At 58.1% G+C, this 15,345-nt stretch overlaps 2 protein-coding genes across 3 annotated transcripts; one reads left to right on the top strand and one right to left on the bottom strand.

Annotated features, from left to right (window-relative positions):
* Positions 1–827: 827 nt before the first annotated feature.
* On the top strand, positions 828–3,211 carry GNG13 (G protein subunit gamma 13). The gene is made up of 3 exons (XM_030958047.1): positions 828–937; positions 1,741–1,863; positions 2,716–3,211. The coding sequence occupies exons 2-3, from the start codon at positions 1,766–1,768 to the stop codon at positions 2,819–2,821; spliced, it is 204 nt and encodes a 67-aa protein (XP_030813907.1). The 5' UTR covers positions 828–937; positions 1,741–1,765; the 3' UTR covers positions 2,822–3,211.
* Positions 3,212–3,232: 21 nt separating this feature from the next.
* On the bottom strand, positions 3,233–15,204 carry CHTF18 (chromosome transmission fidelity factor 18). Of its 2 annotated transcripts, XM_030958046.1 has the most exons (23): positions 15,077–15,204; positions 14,774–14,938; positions 14,528–14,654; positions 14,273–14,447; positions 14,098–14,187; positions 13,919–13,971; positions 13,580–13,721; positions 12,832–13,044; positions 12,622–12,719; positions 11,958–12,081; positions 11,708–11,835; positions 10,999–11,092; positions 10,802–10,900; positions 9,932–10,062; positions 9,221–9,383; positions 8,915–9,139; positions 8,089–8,238; positions 7,076–7,206; positions 5,678–5,810; positions 4,810–4,920; positions 4,111–4,168; positions 3,637–3,760; positions 3,233–3,515 (listed from the first exon to the last, which is right to left on the bottom strand). In XM_030958046.1, the coding sequence occupies exons 1-23, from the start codon at positions 15,168–15,170 to the stop codon at positions 3,503–3,505; spliced, it is 2,841 nt and encodes a 946-aa protein (XP_030813906.1). In that variant the 5' UTR covers positions 15,171–15,204; the 3' UTR covers positions 3,233–3,502. The 2 variants fall into 2 exon arrangements, with proteins under 2 accessions (XP_030813906.1, XP_030813905.1); XM_030958045.1 differs by having other exon boundaries at positions 3,233–3,760.
* Positions 15,205–15,345: the final 141 nt, after the last annotated feature.

Raw genomic sequence — 15,345 nt, 5'->3', positions numbered from 1 at the left:
GGGAAGGAGGAGCCCTGGGCCAGGATTTGGGTGGGCTTTGCTTTGTGCAAACCTTGTTTTGTTTTTTTTTTAAGCAACAACTTTTACCCCAAGTTTATTTTTAATGCCTTAACGAAGGCAGGGGGTCCCACCTCTGCTTTTCCATTGATGATTTTGGCTTTAATCAGCTCCAGCTGTTCTGGGGCTTTTGTCCTTCCCTGCAAACCCTTCATCAATAATTCTGATTAATTCTGATTAATTCTGATTAATTCTGATTATTGATGACGCTGCCCTTTCACCTGCCAGGTGCTCCATCACAGCTGCTCCCTTCTGCTGCTTTTCCTTCTTTATTTTCCCCTTTTTCAGTTATTCCCAGCCTCTCCAGTTCCAGGGATGGGGAAAAGCCACAAAATCCAGGGGGAGCAGAGGGGGAAAACCGGGAAAGGGAGGAGGGAAGGGATGAAGGAAAAGGGTGAGGGAAGGGATTGGGGAAGGGATGAAGGAAGGGAAGAAGGGATGAAGGAAGGGATGAAGGAAAGGATGAGGGAAGGATGAAGTCAGGGATTGGGACAGGGATGCGGGAAGGGATCAGGGAAGGGATTCGGGCAAAGATCACGGCAGGGATCCGAGCAGGGATCCAGGACCTCCCTGGGGACGTCCCCCACCCCTGCCCTCCTCCCTGTGCCCCTCAGGACCGGGATCAGCCGCGACAACCCCGATTCCAGAGCCCGGCCGGGCAGCAGGCGGTGCCTCCATCCCGGGCGCTCCAGCGGAGCCAAATCCCCCGGGAGCGGCGGGGGGAGGATTCTGCCGTGATCCCTCCGCACCAGCCGAGCATCCTCAGATCATCCCGAGCGTTCGGGACCGCCGGGAGCCGGGGAGGCTGCGGGAGGAGCGCGGGCAAGGCCAGGGCTGCAGTTGCGGCCCCGTTTCTCTGCTGCCGGAATCCCCAAACCAGGTGCGAGCGGGGATGTGCGGGATCGGGGCAGCTCCCGGGCAGGGGAAGGGGCTGATCCCGCTCCCGGGCAGGGGAAGGGGCTGATCCCGCTCCCGGGCAGGGGAAGGGGCTGATCCCGCTCCCGGCTGCAGCTCCGGGGATGCCAGGCTGGGATGGAGCGGGGTTGGGATGGAGCTGTGCCCGCGGCAGGGTCTCACCCTTCCCTGCCCGTTCTCCCGCAGCCGGGGCACCCGCGGCGTTCATGGGCTTGGGGACAGGGAAATGTCCCCTTGTGCCACCAGGTTTTGGCGTGGCACGGGGGCCACCCCACTGCGGGCACTGCTTGAGCCCCCTCAGCTGCTGTGCCTCAGTTTCCCCATCACGCCCATCCTCCCCAGGGTCACTGCTGGGGGCAGTGGGGTGGGGGGTGCAGAGGGGTTTGCTCCGCTCCCCAGATCTGTGCTGGCCGCTCCCTGAGCCGTTTCCAGCGCTCTTGAGGCTGCCCCAAATCCCTCCTGGTCTCTTCAGAGCCATGGGACAAGGACAAACAGCCCCTTCCCAAGGAGCCTCGGGCTGCTCGGAGCTGCTCCCCACCCAAATTCCAGTCAAATCTGCCTCAGTCGCTGCGTTTTGCATGAGAGGCGCACCGGGCAGACTTTGCCACGACCAAAACAACCCCAAAAGCTCCCTGAGCCTTTGGCTGCTCCTCTGTGGGCTTGGAAACCTCCCCCGAGCCTGGGACACGCTGTCCCCAGCCTGGGGGAGCCTTTGGGGTGTAATTGAGGGGTCAGGGCAGGACAAGGCACCGAAATCCCCATTCCCAGCCCAACGGAGCCCTCGGAGAGCGCGATGGATGAGTGGGATCTCCCACAATGGAAAAAAGAGGTGGAAAGCCTCAAGTACCAGCTGGCCTACAAGAGAGAGATGTCCTCCAAGACCATACCTGAGTGAGTGGGGATTTTCCTTTTTCCTTTTTTCTTTTCCCTTCCCTTCCCTTCCCTTCCCTTCCCTTCCCTTCCCTTCCCTTCCCTTCCCTTCCCTTCCCTTCCCTTCCCTTCCCTTCCCTTCCCTTCCCTTCCCTTCCCTTCATTCTATACATTATATGTTATCCATAATGCCTAAAAAAGAATAAATCTGAGCTAGAAATTGTATCCTATCAAATAAACGCATATGTGTAATATGAATTTTATTTTCCACTGCAATTTGATTAAAATTAAAATATAGATTTGATTTTACATATAATTAATTTGGTATGTGCAAATATATATACACACACATACATGCACTCTCTTGTCTTTGTATATATTTTTTTTTTATTATATATAAAATCGTGGCCCTGGATGGTCTTTAAGGTTCTTACCAACCCAAACTATTCCATGATTCTCTTTTATATATGTATTTTAAAAATTAAATATACATATATATATAAAAAGATATTTTGTTATATATTATATTATATTATATTATATTATATTATATTATATTATATTATATTATATTATATTATATTATTATATTATATTATTATATTATTTATATTATATTATAAATTTATATTATATTATAAATTTATATTATACATATTTAGAATATACATATTCTACTATATAATATTATATGATACAGTAGAATCTGCACCCAGGGTGCAGATCCCCCCTTCCCAGAGCTTTGCAGAGCTCAAAATACTTTAAGTCACAGATGGCTCTGTTCCCTGCCTGCTCTGTCCGGAGCTGGGGACACCCCCACGTCCCCCCAGGATTTCCCCCAGGCCGTGCCCACCCTCCCTCCCCTCTCTGCAGGTTCGTGAAGTGGATCGAGGACGGGATTCCCGAGGATCCCTTCCTGAACCCGGAGCTGATGAAGAACAACCCCTGGGTGGAGAAAGGCAAATGCATCATCCTCTGAGGCTCCTTCCCCCTGCAGGACGGGGCTGGCATCCCTGAGCTCCGGCTCCAGCACCAGAACCTGAACAAAGCCCTGCCCTCTGCTCCTTTCTGCTCCTGTAGCTGTAGAAGGGGATTTAGAAATGGGGGGACACAGGGAAACCCCCCAGGATGGGCACCCTGGGGGAGAGGAACAGCAAAAGCTGCTCCAAGGATGTGCTGCAGCTTCGTCTCACACTTCTGCCACCCAAAACAGGCAGATTTTTGCAACTTGTAAAGAAGCTTTTTATAAAACCCCCCATTTTTAGTGATTTTAGATACTTTTGTACACTGTAGGATATTGCTTCACAGCAAACCAGGCAGAACCTGGCCCCTCGAGTTTATGTCTGAAATAAACAGAGCAATATTTCACCATTGATTTTTTTAGATCCATTTTATTTATTTCTTTTTTTTTTAAACAAAATAAGCAGGTAATAAAAAGATAATGGCCCAAGATCATGGGCACACAAGCCAGCCATGGGTTGGAAAGGCAAACCCAGCTGATCCTTCAGCTCCAGCTCAGCTCAGCAAGGTCCTAGAGCAGGTCCCTGATGTAGAGGATCCCCTAGAGCAGGTCCCTGATGTAGAGGAGGATCCCCTAGAGCAGGTCCCTGATGTAGAGGAGGATCCCCTAGAGCAGGTCCCTGATGCAGAGGAGGATCCCCTAGAGCAGGTCCCTGATGCAGGAGGATCCCCTAGAGCAGGTCCCTGATGTAGAGGATCCCCTAGAGCAGGTCCCTGATGTAGAGGATCCCCTAGAGCAGGTCTCTGATGTAGAGGATCCCCTAGAGCAGGTCCCTGATGTAGAGGTTCCTCCTGACAGCGTTGGAGAAGCCCTCGTTGAAGCGGAACCAGACGTCGCTCCTGCCCACGGCCTTTCCCATCTGCAGCTCCAGGGACTCCTCCTTGGAAACCTGGGGGGCTGCAGCAGGAAAATCCACTTTAAAAACCTTCAAACTATCAGCTGTGCCCTGGCTGGAGATGGGGATTGGGGGAGGCTCTGGAAGGGCAGAGCCGATGCTCCCAAATCCTGGATGCTGCAACCAAAAATTCCCCCCAGATTCCCTTTGGATGGGGCCAGAATCCAGGGATGTGCCCACAGGCACTCCCTGCCAGCTGGGCTGGGCTGGGTTTGTCCCTGCTGCTGGCCCCTGGGGACGGGGATGAGGGACAGGAGCCCCTCTTTGGGAATGGGGAGAGTCCCCCAATGGCACCCAGGGCCACCCTGTCCCTGTGCCACCCACCCAGTTCTGAGGTCCCTGTGTCACCTACCCGGCGCCTTGGCCGCCTCTTTCCGCTGGAGTGGCCTCCCAAAAAAGTCCAGTTCAGGCTGTGGGAAGCAAGAAGCAGGAATGGGGGTGGCTCTGGGGCACCTGCACTTCCAGCTGCTGCTCAGGGAGGGACAGAACCACGGCAGGGCTGTCCCTGAGCACGGCTCAGGCACCCCAAGGCTCTGCTGAGCAGAGCAGGAGCCAAATGCAAATCCTGCAGGAAGGGCCAGAGGCCTGGGAATGCAAACAGCACACAAATTTGGGGGAAAGGCAAAATGTGAGGCTCAGGTGGGGTTTTACAGCCAGGAAAGGGCTGGCAGCTGAGCCCTGGAGAGGGGCAGTGCCAGGGAAGGATCCCAGCTCCTCCTGGAGCCCAGGGTGGGATCATTCCAGAGCAGCTTTTCCAAACTGCTTTCCCACAGAGCCCAAATTCAGCTATTTCAGCCCAAATTCCCACAGCTCCTCCCTCCCCCAGCCCTGAAAACTTCCCAGGACACACCCAAAATGTCCCCCAGCCCAATTCCTGCCAATGCCAGCGAGGCCTTTACGGGACACACGGAGCTGGGCTGGGCTATTAAAGGAAACTGGACTAAAAATCCCAATTCCAGTGGAGCCAGGGAGAGCCTGGCAGCCCAGGAAGGGCTGGTGGGAGGTGGGGCAGGAACTGGGGCAGGAACTGGGGCAGGAACTGGGGCCTGACCTTGTCCTGCAGCGCTGCTCTCCTCACGATGTGCTCCAGGCGCTGTTCATGGCTGGGGGGCCCCGCTGGCTCCGCGTCCCCTCGCTCCTCCCCGGGGCCATTCCTGGGATCCTGTGGGGAGGCCGGAGCTGAGCCAGGCTCCCCTCGGGGTGTCTGAGCTCCTGTCACCCCCTTGGCCCCATCCCACCCAGCTCCTGCTCGCTGCCAGGGCCGATTCCAACAACCCAAGGATTTTTCCATCATTTTCCGCCTCCTGGGATCAGCCCCAGCTGAAGCCCCTTTTTCTGGCATTTCACATCCCTACCATGTAAACAAGGAGCCTTCAGAGATGTTTTTGCAGCTTCTCTTTGTCCCACACACCTCCCAGGAGCTTTTCTCCTGCTCCAAGGGGCTCCCAGGGATTAATTATCCCGCGGGCACCAGGGCAGGGCAGGCAGCAGCTACACCCAGGATGTTTCTCCACCTTTTCCACCCCTTCCCATCTTTTCCTGCCTCCAGGAGAGTGGGCAGAGCCACTCTGCTGCTCCTGGGGGCTTTGGGACCTTTGGAAGTGGCAGAAGCCAGGGCAGGGGAGGCAGGGAAGAGCTCACCTGCCACAAACAGCAGCCAAAAACTCCCACCTAAAACCCCCACTGAAAAATTCCCACCTCCTCACACCCCTCACTGGAAGGCTTCAAAGCCTGAACGGCCTCCAGAATCCCTGCAAAAAGCTGAGCCCTGCAGCCCAGCCCAGCTGTGCAGGGAAACAGCTGCAGCCAGCGGGGTTAATCCTGGATTTCCACCCCGCAGGCAAAGCCAGCTTGGGGAAAAACATCCCTGGGGATTTCCTGCATATGCCCAGCCCTGGCAGCCCTCTGGGGATGCCCACCTGGGCCAGGCTCCGTGCCTCTGTCCTCCTCATCTTCTCCAGCTCGATCTCCCTGGCAATGAGCTGCTTGGCCTGGTAGCTGAGCTGCCTGCGGGCCGGCAGGGCCGGGAAACGACACACGGCCTCCACATTCCTGCAGCAGGGAAAACGGGGAACCAACCCCAAAAATCAGCCAGGCCTGGGCAGCCTGAGCGCCCCAGCACCTCCCAGCCCTGCCCCTGGGTCATTCCAGGGGCAACAAACCCCAAAAATCAGCCTGTGATTTCACCCTGTGCTCACTCTGTGCAGCCTGAGAGCCCCAGCACCTCCCAGCCCTACCCCTGGGTCATTCCAGGGGGAACAAACCCCAAAAATCATCCAGCTCTGAGCAGCCTGAGCACCCCAGCACCTCCCAGCCCTGCCCCTGGGTCATTCCAGCCACGCTGCCTCAGTTTCCCCCCCGTGCAGGAATGGGAATGGGAGTGCAGGAGGGATTAGAGGGGTTTAATCCTGGCTTGAAAGCAAAAAGAGGGGATTGGACAGATTGCCCTGAAAAGCTCAGGGGCACAGCACAGCTCGGGCACAGCAGCAGCTCAACCTTCAGAGTCACCCCGAGGTGCCCCCCCAGACAGATTTAATGGGAATCCAGCCAGGAACAGGAATTTGGGATCATCAGAGCAGCTGGATTCCTAACAGGCCTGTTTCAGTATCCCCAGCACCAAGGAGCCACCAGTCCCTCTGCCAGCTCTGAATATTTCATATTTATCCACAATTTATCCACAGATTTTTTGCTATTTATCCACTTTTTTTTTTTTTTTTCTATTTATCCACTACTTATTCACTACTTACCCACTATTTAGTCACTATTTATTCACTATTTATCCACTATTATTGCCCCTAAAATAAAAGGAGCAAGGCCCTGAGTCAGGTGGCTCTGCAGTCATTCAGAAATCAGTTGTCAAACCAATGCTTTTAAAGAAATAAAGCCCAGGATTTGCTGGTGACATCAGATCTGTTTGCCAGAGGTGCCAGGTGCCACAGGGAGGTGCCCAGGTGGGCCAGCCCTGTCCTGCCACCTCCTGGTGACAGCCACAGGAAGCTGCTCCCTTCCCTTTAATCCCATTAAACCCAACCTGCTCAGCCCCAGCCCAGGGGAGGGATGGCCCAGCTGATCTGGGGATGGAGCAAAGCCAGAAGTCCCAACGCCTCCCTGAGGATCACCACAGCATCCTGCAATGGTTTGGGTTGGGAGGGAGCTTAAAATCATCCAGCTCCCACCCTGACACCTTCCACTTGCTCCAATTCCCATCCAGCCTGGCCTCGGACACTTCCAGGGATGGGGCAGCCCCAGATTCTCTGGGAATTCCATTCCAGGGAAGGATTCTGACTCGCACTGCCCTCCCCAGCCCCGGCACTCACGGATCCAGCTTGAAGACGTACTGGCCCTCGGGCAGGCGCTCCTGCAGGTACGTGAGGTTGTAGGTGAGCATGGTGCTGACGAGCTCAGCCAGCTGCTGCTTCTCCTTCAGGCTGTAGAGCTGCGTGTTCACCTGGCCGGGGGACAGCAGAGACCTTGGAAACCCCAAACAGCCCAAGCCCAGGGTGTCACTGTCATATTTTCTGGGAAAATCTCTTCGCCAGGATTTCTCTCCTGGGAAGCTGGGAAGCCTCAGAGAAAAATGCAAACAGTAATGATCTGATTTGCTTCTCCTGTGTTTTGCTGCTTTGGAATGTGGTTTGGACATTGTTTACCCACAGGTGGCTGTTTCATTGGTTTCATGTGAATTGTTTTGACTCAATGTGGCGGACTCTGAAGAGTCATGAGTTTTCCATTATTATCTTTTTGCCTTCTGTAAGTATCCATTCTCTATTCTTTAGCATAGTTTTAGCATAGTTTAGTATAGCATAATATAATATAACATATAATATAACAATATAATATAATATAATATAATATAATATAATATAATATAATATAATATAATATAATATAATATAATATAATATAATATAATATAATATAATATAATATAATATTTTGAATAGAATAGAATAATAAATTAGCCTTCTAAGAACACGGAGTCAGATTCACCATTTCCCTCCCAGTGATGGGGGACTCAAAAAATGCCACACACAGGGTTTGTTTCTGGGTGAGGAAGGACCCAGACCAAGTTTAGCTCTCTCTTAGGGACACATGTCCTTCCCAGAGCAGGGACAGACCCTCTCCTGGGTGGGGGTGACTCTGAGACTCCCCAAAGCCCAGCCCAGGTGGGGCCCAGGACCCCTCCACAGCTGGGCACCTCAACATCCCCAGCTTCCCTCCAGCTGCGACACCAAACCCAGCCCGGATTTGGGACACAAATCCAGGCTGGCTCATCAGGGGGGGTTTCAGAGGGCTCTGGGGAGCAGGGCCAGGGTCAGGGGGCACTCACAGGGCGCAGTTTGGGGGCGATGATGTCCAGCAGCAGGCACAGCACGTCCAGCACCAGCGCCTGCTGCCCCGCGCGGCTCCGGGCGCCCGGCGCGATCCCCGACACCATGGACAGCACCAGGTTCTGCATCTGGCCCAGCTTGGCCACGGCCTGGGGACAGCACAGGTGGTGTGGTGTGATGTAACAGCCTGTCCCAGTATCCGGTTCTTTCCCCAGGTGTGCCAATAACCTCTCCCTTCCCCCTCTTGCCCCTGCTGAGTGCTGTCTGTCAATCCTGGCATTCCAGCGAGGGCGTTATGAGATTGGTGACGTTCAAAAGATGCCTCTCAGCCCTGGGGACACTGGGCTATCCAGGTGTCATTTGTCCCCTGAGACTTCCCACCCTTACCTGGTTGGTGGGATCCCTGCCCCTTCCCTCCCCTCTCCCTAAGGTTAAAAGACACAGCAACCACGGGGTTCGTTTGCTCTGTTGGAGCTGTTGCTGGGTTCAGAGGCCTGTGGGCCAGGAATGAAGCTCTGCATCGAAACCCTCCAGCAGAACCCGACTCCTTTTCCTTCACCTTGCCTTGAAGCCTCTCTGCCAGAGGTAAACCTGAGCCCCTGCATGCCTGCACTTGTCCCAAGCACCCAGCTGCAGCATCCAGCCAGCCAAAGGTGTCTCTGGGGTGAAACCACCACAGCTGCTGCCTTTGGTCCAGCAGCAAGGGCCAGACCAGCCCAGGCACGTTCCATCTGGCTGTATTGGTAATTGATCCCAAAACACAGGGACACTCAGGCAGGGTCCCTGCAGGCACAGGGCTGGCTCCAGCAGCCCCGGTGCACTTGCCTCGGGCTGGCTGCTGGGGTAGGCCAGGCGGGGCACGGCGGCGGCGGCGAAGAGCAGGTGGAAGGCCACGGGCAGGAAGGGCAGGTAGCGCAGCAGCTGGAAGCTCTGGGCCTGCAGCACGGCCCGGCCCAGCAGGTCAGAGAAGCCCAGCCACTCCAGGGCCAGGCACACGGAGCCCAGGCTGGAATCCCGCACCTTCATGTTCAGGAAGTTCTCAAACAGGCCCTGCAGGGGGGTGTGGGAGCAGGTGGAGCCCGGCTGGATGGGGGTCTGAGCTTCCCTCCAGCCCCCTCCAGCTGCTCTCACCTGGGCCAGCTTCTCCTGCTCTCCCGAGGAGATGGAGAGGTGCAGGATGTGCTGGAAGCGGTGGGAGGAGGAAGTGAAGCCCCCTGAGCCCCCAGGGTGGGACAGGTCCTCGTCCCCCAGCAGGAGCTGGGCTGGCAGAGAGGGGTCCATTCCTATCCTGTGCCTGGGGGAGCCCAAAGGGAAGAGCTGAGGGTTTGGGTTTCCCAGTGCTGGAGGAATATTTGGATCCTTGGGAACTGGACTGGAGGCAATGCCAGTGCTGAATTACTGGGAGCTAAGTGGAGTGGTAACAAAGCATCTGGAAAGACTTTAAACTGAGACGAAAAGGTTTAGAAGGAATATTGGGAAGGAATATCCCCTGGCAGGGTGGGCAGGCCCTGGCACAGGGTGCCCAGAGCAGCTGGGGCTGCACCTGGATCCCTGGCAGTGTCCCAGGCCAGGCTGGACAGGGCTGGGAGCACCTGGGACAGTGGGAGGGGTCCCTGCCATGGCAGGGGTGGCCCTGGATGGGCTTTGAGATCGCTCCCAACCCAAACCATTCCAGGATTCTATGATGGACACAAATCCCCTCAAGAAGCTGCTCTCCAGGACCTTGCAGGTCCCACCCAGCCTCCCTTGAACACTTCCAGGGATGGGGCAGCCACAGCTTCTCTGGGAAATGGGAATACCACCCCCCAAGCACCCAACAGATATAAAAGCTCCTCCTCCTACCTCTGGGGCTTGGGCAGCTGGAAGATCTCCTGCCAGATGGAGAAGAGCCCCTTGTTCTGGTCCTTCAGGCCAATCCTCATGGTCTGCACCATCTGCACACTCAGCTCCCTCTGCCCTCGGCCGTGCAGGAACTGCAGCAGGAGCCAGGGGATGGAGGGGATGGGGATCCCAAAGCCCTTGGGAACAGCTGGACACAGCCACCCCCCTCTTCCTCCACGGGCAGGGCTCAAAACAGCCCAGGGGACCGGGAGATGCTTCAGGGATCTGACTGGAAGGGACTTTTGTCCCCTCTGTCCCTGTATGAGCCTGGAGCTGCAGCAGAAACGTGGGCCATGCCACGTCTTGATGGCCATGCCTGTGTCCCCAGGGCCATTGCTGTGTCCCCAGGGCCATCCCTGTGTCCTGATGGCCATGCCTATGCCCCTAGGGCCATCCCCATGTCCCCAGAGGCACGTCCATGTTCTGATGGCCATCCCCATCTCCCTAGGGCCATCCCCATGTCCTGATGCCCATCCCTGTGTCCCTACGGCCATCCCCATGTCCCCAGGGCCATGCACATGTCCCCAAAGCCTTCCCTGTGTCCCCAGGGCCATGTCCATGTCCCCAGAGCCCTCCCCATGTCCCCAAGGCACTGGCAGTGTCCCCAGGGTCCTGGCAGTGTCCCCAGAGCCCTCCCCATGTCCCCAAGGCACTGGCAGTGTCGCCAGGGCCCTCCCCATGTCCCCAGGGCTCTGGCAGTGTCGCCAGGGCCCTCCCCATGTCCCCAGGGCCGTGGCAGTGTTCCCAAGGCCATCCCCGTGTCCCCAAGGCCATGCCCATGTTCCCAAAGCCTTCGCAGTGTCCCCAGGGCCCCGGCAGTGTCCCCAGCACCTGCAGGGTGTTGATGCAGGAGCGGATGTCGCTGTCGGTTTTCTCGCAGAGCGCCAGCAGCGCGCCCGTGTCCGCGCGCATTCCCTGCCGGAGCGCGATCTGCGGACAGACAGGGCTCAGCGGGGAGGGGACACCGAGCCGGGGGGACAGGGGACACCCCCCGAGGCACGGGGACAGGGCCCTGGGGGAGCACAGACCTCGCTGAGGCGCTGGGCCAGGCGGGAGGGCGCGGTGCGGGGGAAGCTGAGCAGGAAGGATTGCTGCCGCAGCGGGCGCAGCGCGGGCACGAACCTGGGCAGGGAAACAGGGGGGATGAGAGAGCCCAGCACGGAATTCCCTTCTTAATCCTGGAATTACTGAGGTTGGGAAAGACCTCCCAGAGCGTTGAGTCCAACCGTTCCCCCAGCACTGCCAAGTCACTGTAAAATGATGTCCCCAAGTGCCACATCCCCACAGCTATGAAATCCCCTCAGGGACAGGGACACCACCCCTGCCCTGCGCAGCCTGGACCAACCAACACCTGGCTGCTCCTTCCATGAAAGAATTTTCCAAAATATCCAATCTAAACTTTCCCTGAGCCTGTTCTCTCTCCTCCTGTCCCTGTTCCCTGGGAGCAGAGCCTGACTCCCCCTGGCTGTCTCCTCCTGTCAGGAGCTGTGCAGAGCCACAAGGTCCCCCTGATCCCCACCCTGATCCAGGCTGAGCCCCTTTCCCAGCCCCCTCAGGAATTCTCCAGCCCCTTCCCAGCCATTCCCTTCCCTGCACACCCTCCAGCCCCTCGATGTGAGGGGCCCAAACTAACCCCAGGAGTGGAGCAGCTGCACTCAAACAGACACTCCCAACAGCCACCTCCTGTCTGGGAGCAGGGTTTGGTGCCCCTGTCCCCCCCAGGCAGGTGACACTCACTGGTCATTGCAGATGCAGATGATGGGCCTGAGCAGGAGCCCTCCCTCACGCCGCCGCCGCCGCCCCGCGCCCGCCTCGCCCTCGCCGTCCTTCCTCTGGATGATGGACAGCAGGACATTGATGGAGGCCTGGGGGAAGGAAACACGATGGGAGGGATGGGTTTTTGCTCATGGAACGCTGGGGGAGCTGTTAACGGGGTCACGTTTGAGGGGCTGGTGGCCCAGTGCCGGTGCAGGTGCCCCGGGCTCACCGCGGGCGCGCCGTCGATCTCGTCGATGATGAGGCAGTTGGGCCTCTCGTGGGAGCCCAGCACCGACCTCATCTGGGTGGCAGCTTCAATCCTGGTCTGGAACACCTCGGGGCTGCGGTCATCGCTGCGAGGGGACACGGGGACACGTGACTTTGGGCATGGGGACACAGCCAGCATAATTTCTGGGAAAGCATCATCCCCTGGACAGCATCATCCCCTGGGACAGCATCATCCCCTGGGACAGCATCATCCCTGGACAGCATCATCCCCTGGACAGCATCATCCCCTGGGACAGCATCATCCCCTGGGACAGCATCATCCCCTGGACAGCATCATCACTCCCTGGGACAGCATCATAGCACCACCACCACCAGCATCACGTCCAGAACAGCATCATCTCCACAACAGCACCATCACCTCCAAAGCACCACCACCTTCACAGCACCATCACCTCCATAATAGCATCACCATCAACTCCAGCATCACCCCTGGGACACCATCACCTCCAAAACATCTCCACCTCTGGGACACCACTACTTCCATGCCACCATCACTTCCAGCATCACTCCCAGGCCACCATCATCTCCAGCATCACCAGCCCCCTTCTGTGGGCAGGGCATGGGCTCACCTGGCACCCAGGGCTCACCTGGCACCCAGGGCTCACCTGGCATTCATCTCAACGGCGTTGTACCCCGCGTGCCTGGCGATGACGTGGGCCAGCGTGGTCTTGCCCAGGCCAGGGGGCCCACAGAGCAGGGCCACCTGTGGCACAGAGAGAATGTCACCCCTGGAGGGCTTCCTCCTCAGAGGGGACAAAGCTGCTCCTCAGCTGGTGGCAGCACAGGGCCGCACAGCCACGTCCCCTCCTGCTCACCTTGTGTTTGGGTCTCTTGTGCTGGTCCAGCTCGGCCTCCAGCATCTCCTCGGTGAGCTGGACCTTGGTTTTCCACTTGTTGGGATGTTCCTTGGGATGGCTGGCTGGGGGATGAGCTGCAGGGTTGGGTTTGGGCTTCTTGCCAGCCTTGTCCTTGCCGAACACCACCGTGTCCCACAGCTTGAGCCACTTGAGCAGGCAGCGGTTGGTGTACTGCAGGGGAGCAGGGAAAATCCATGGGACCCGGGGAAAACCCAGCTGGGAGCAGAGGAAGGCTCTCCTTCCTGGAGGAGGCTGCTCAGGGTTCCACCTGGTATCTCCCTGGAACAAGGAGGGAACGTTTCCCTTCCCAGCTCAGCCCCCATCCCTCAGGGAAAGCCTGAGTAAGTCACACCACCCCACCCCTGCTGGCCCTGCTCTCTCTTGGCTCAACTCAGCAATTCCCAGCCTCTCCCAGCACATCCAATTCCCTGCAAAGCTTGTAACAGCCGCCAAAACAATTCAAAATAGCCAACAATTTCTGGCCAAAATCCTCTCAATCTTTCTTGTCTTGTTTTGGTCACATTCCACAGATTCATCTGCCAGAACATCCCCAGTGTCCAGTGCAAAGCTGCCATCCCAAGCTCCCAGGCACTCAGGACTGCTCCCAGGCAGAGCAGCACAGACACAGCCCCCAGCCAGTTCTTCCAAAAGCAATTCCTGATCCCAGGGCACCCATCCCAAGCCCCCCCTTGTCCCAGCACCTCACATCATCACTGAGCAGCTCCATGTAGCGCTGGGGGGTGAACTTGTCCACCCAGAGGCAGTGGGATGCAGACTCCTCCTGGGCTGCTGGAGCTGTGTCCATGCTGGCATCCGGGCTCTCAGTGCTGGGCTCACTCCCCAGGCAGCTGCAGCATGGAATTCATGTACCCCAAAGCACCCCAGGGGTCAGGGCAGGGTGGCAACTCCACCCAGACTCCCCAGGCTGGGGGTGATGAGGGCAAAAAGGCTCCTCTGCTTGTAGGTCCCCCAAAACTTGATTGTGAGGGAGGCAAATCCAGCAGCGTGGCAGGGACTGCAGAGGGATTTCATGCCAGCATCTCACCTGTTGATGATCTCTGTGAGCTGCTGGGAGGCCTCCAGAACCTGCCTGCGGCGCTTGAGCAAAACAAAGAGGGGTCAGAGACACCCCCCAGTCCATGGCTGGGGACAGGAATTTGGGAGGCAGCCCTGTGGCCAGCAGGGGTGGCAGGGACACGGGGGAAGGTCAGGGAGATGTGGTACCTCCTCATCCACCTGCTCCTTCAGGTAGGAGAAGGGCACCCCCAGCAAGTGGAGCGGCCTGCGAGCGTTCCAGCCCAGGGAATCCGGGAGCTGCAGGGACACAGCACAGCCAGCGCCCTCCTGAGCCACCTGGAGGCCACCGAGGAGCAAGCCTGACCTTCAGACCCCTCCTCACCTCCAGCCCTGTCCTGCAGGGATCATCCCTCAGCACCAGGAAGACCCTGGTGCCCTGGGTGGATGTCACGTTGATGTAATCCTCCAGGACGGGGGGTCTCCTCAGGACCCTCTTCTTTTCCAAGGGTGGTGTGGTCTGCATGGCGACCATTCCACTCATCTCCAGCTGGTTCGAGCTGGAAAACACCAAATTCCTTCAGCAAGGGAAGAGCCCTTCCCCTCTCTCCTGTTAAAAACGGGGTTCAGGGTGGCCGACCTGGTATTGTGGGGAGCCAGAGGCGCCTCTGGGCCACCATCCCAGGACACATCCGGAGCCAGCTCATCGTCCGCACCGAAATCGAGCTTCTTAACAGCTTCCAGGCGCTGCCGCTTCGGCTTCGGGGCTGCAGCAAGCGGAGAGCGTCACTGACGGACCGTGGTACCCAGGGGATGCTCCAGCACCCGGCACCGCTCGGGGCGGGGGGCAGGGGGCAGCAGCACCCGGGAACCGGGTCAAACCTACTGCGGGGCTCGGCTGCTGCCGGGGACACGGCGGGGACACAGTCCCGGTCCCTCTTCTTGGCGCCGGTGCCGCCGGGAGAGTCCCCGGGGAGGTCGGGCTCCTCCGGCGGCTGCCTCTTGCCCCGGAACTGGGATGTTTTGGGGCCAGCGGGTGGGAACGGCTCATCTGCAAGAGAGGTCAGACCACGGTGCCGGTCACCGGAGGGGACCCGCGGCGGGATGGGCGCACACGGGGGCGCAAAGCACGGTCCTGCCCGCTCCCTCCCGCCGCCGCCTCCCGTCCCGGCACCGCAGCAGCGCCTACCTCCTAGCTCGGCCAGCACCTCCAGCTCGTCGGCGAAGCGCTCGTAGAAGCCATCGTCGGGCCCGTCCTCGGCCCCATCCTCGGCGCTCGCCATGCGCCGCGCCCGCCCGCCGCCACCGGCCCCGCGCCCGCCGCGCTTCCGCCCGCGCGCGCCGCGCGGCGCGGCGCTGATTGGGCGCGGCGCGCGGGAGGACGCGGCGGAGGCGGCGCTGATTGGACGCGACGCGAGCGCTGCCGGGAGGCGCTGCGGGAGTGGGCGGGGCCGGGGC

This window comes from Camarhynchus parvulus, chromosome 14 (genome assembly GCF_901933205.1).
Source record: "Camarhynchus parvulus chromosome 14, STF_HiC, whole genome shotgun sequence".
Lineage (NCBI taxonomy): Eukaryota > Metazoa > Chordata > Aves > Passeriformes > Thraupidae > Camarhynchus > Camarhynchus parvulus.
Note: the sequence above shows the minus strand (reverse complement) of the source record. Positions and strands in the feature narration are given on the sequence as shown.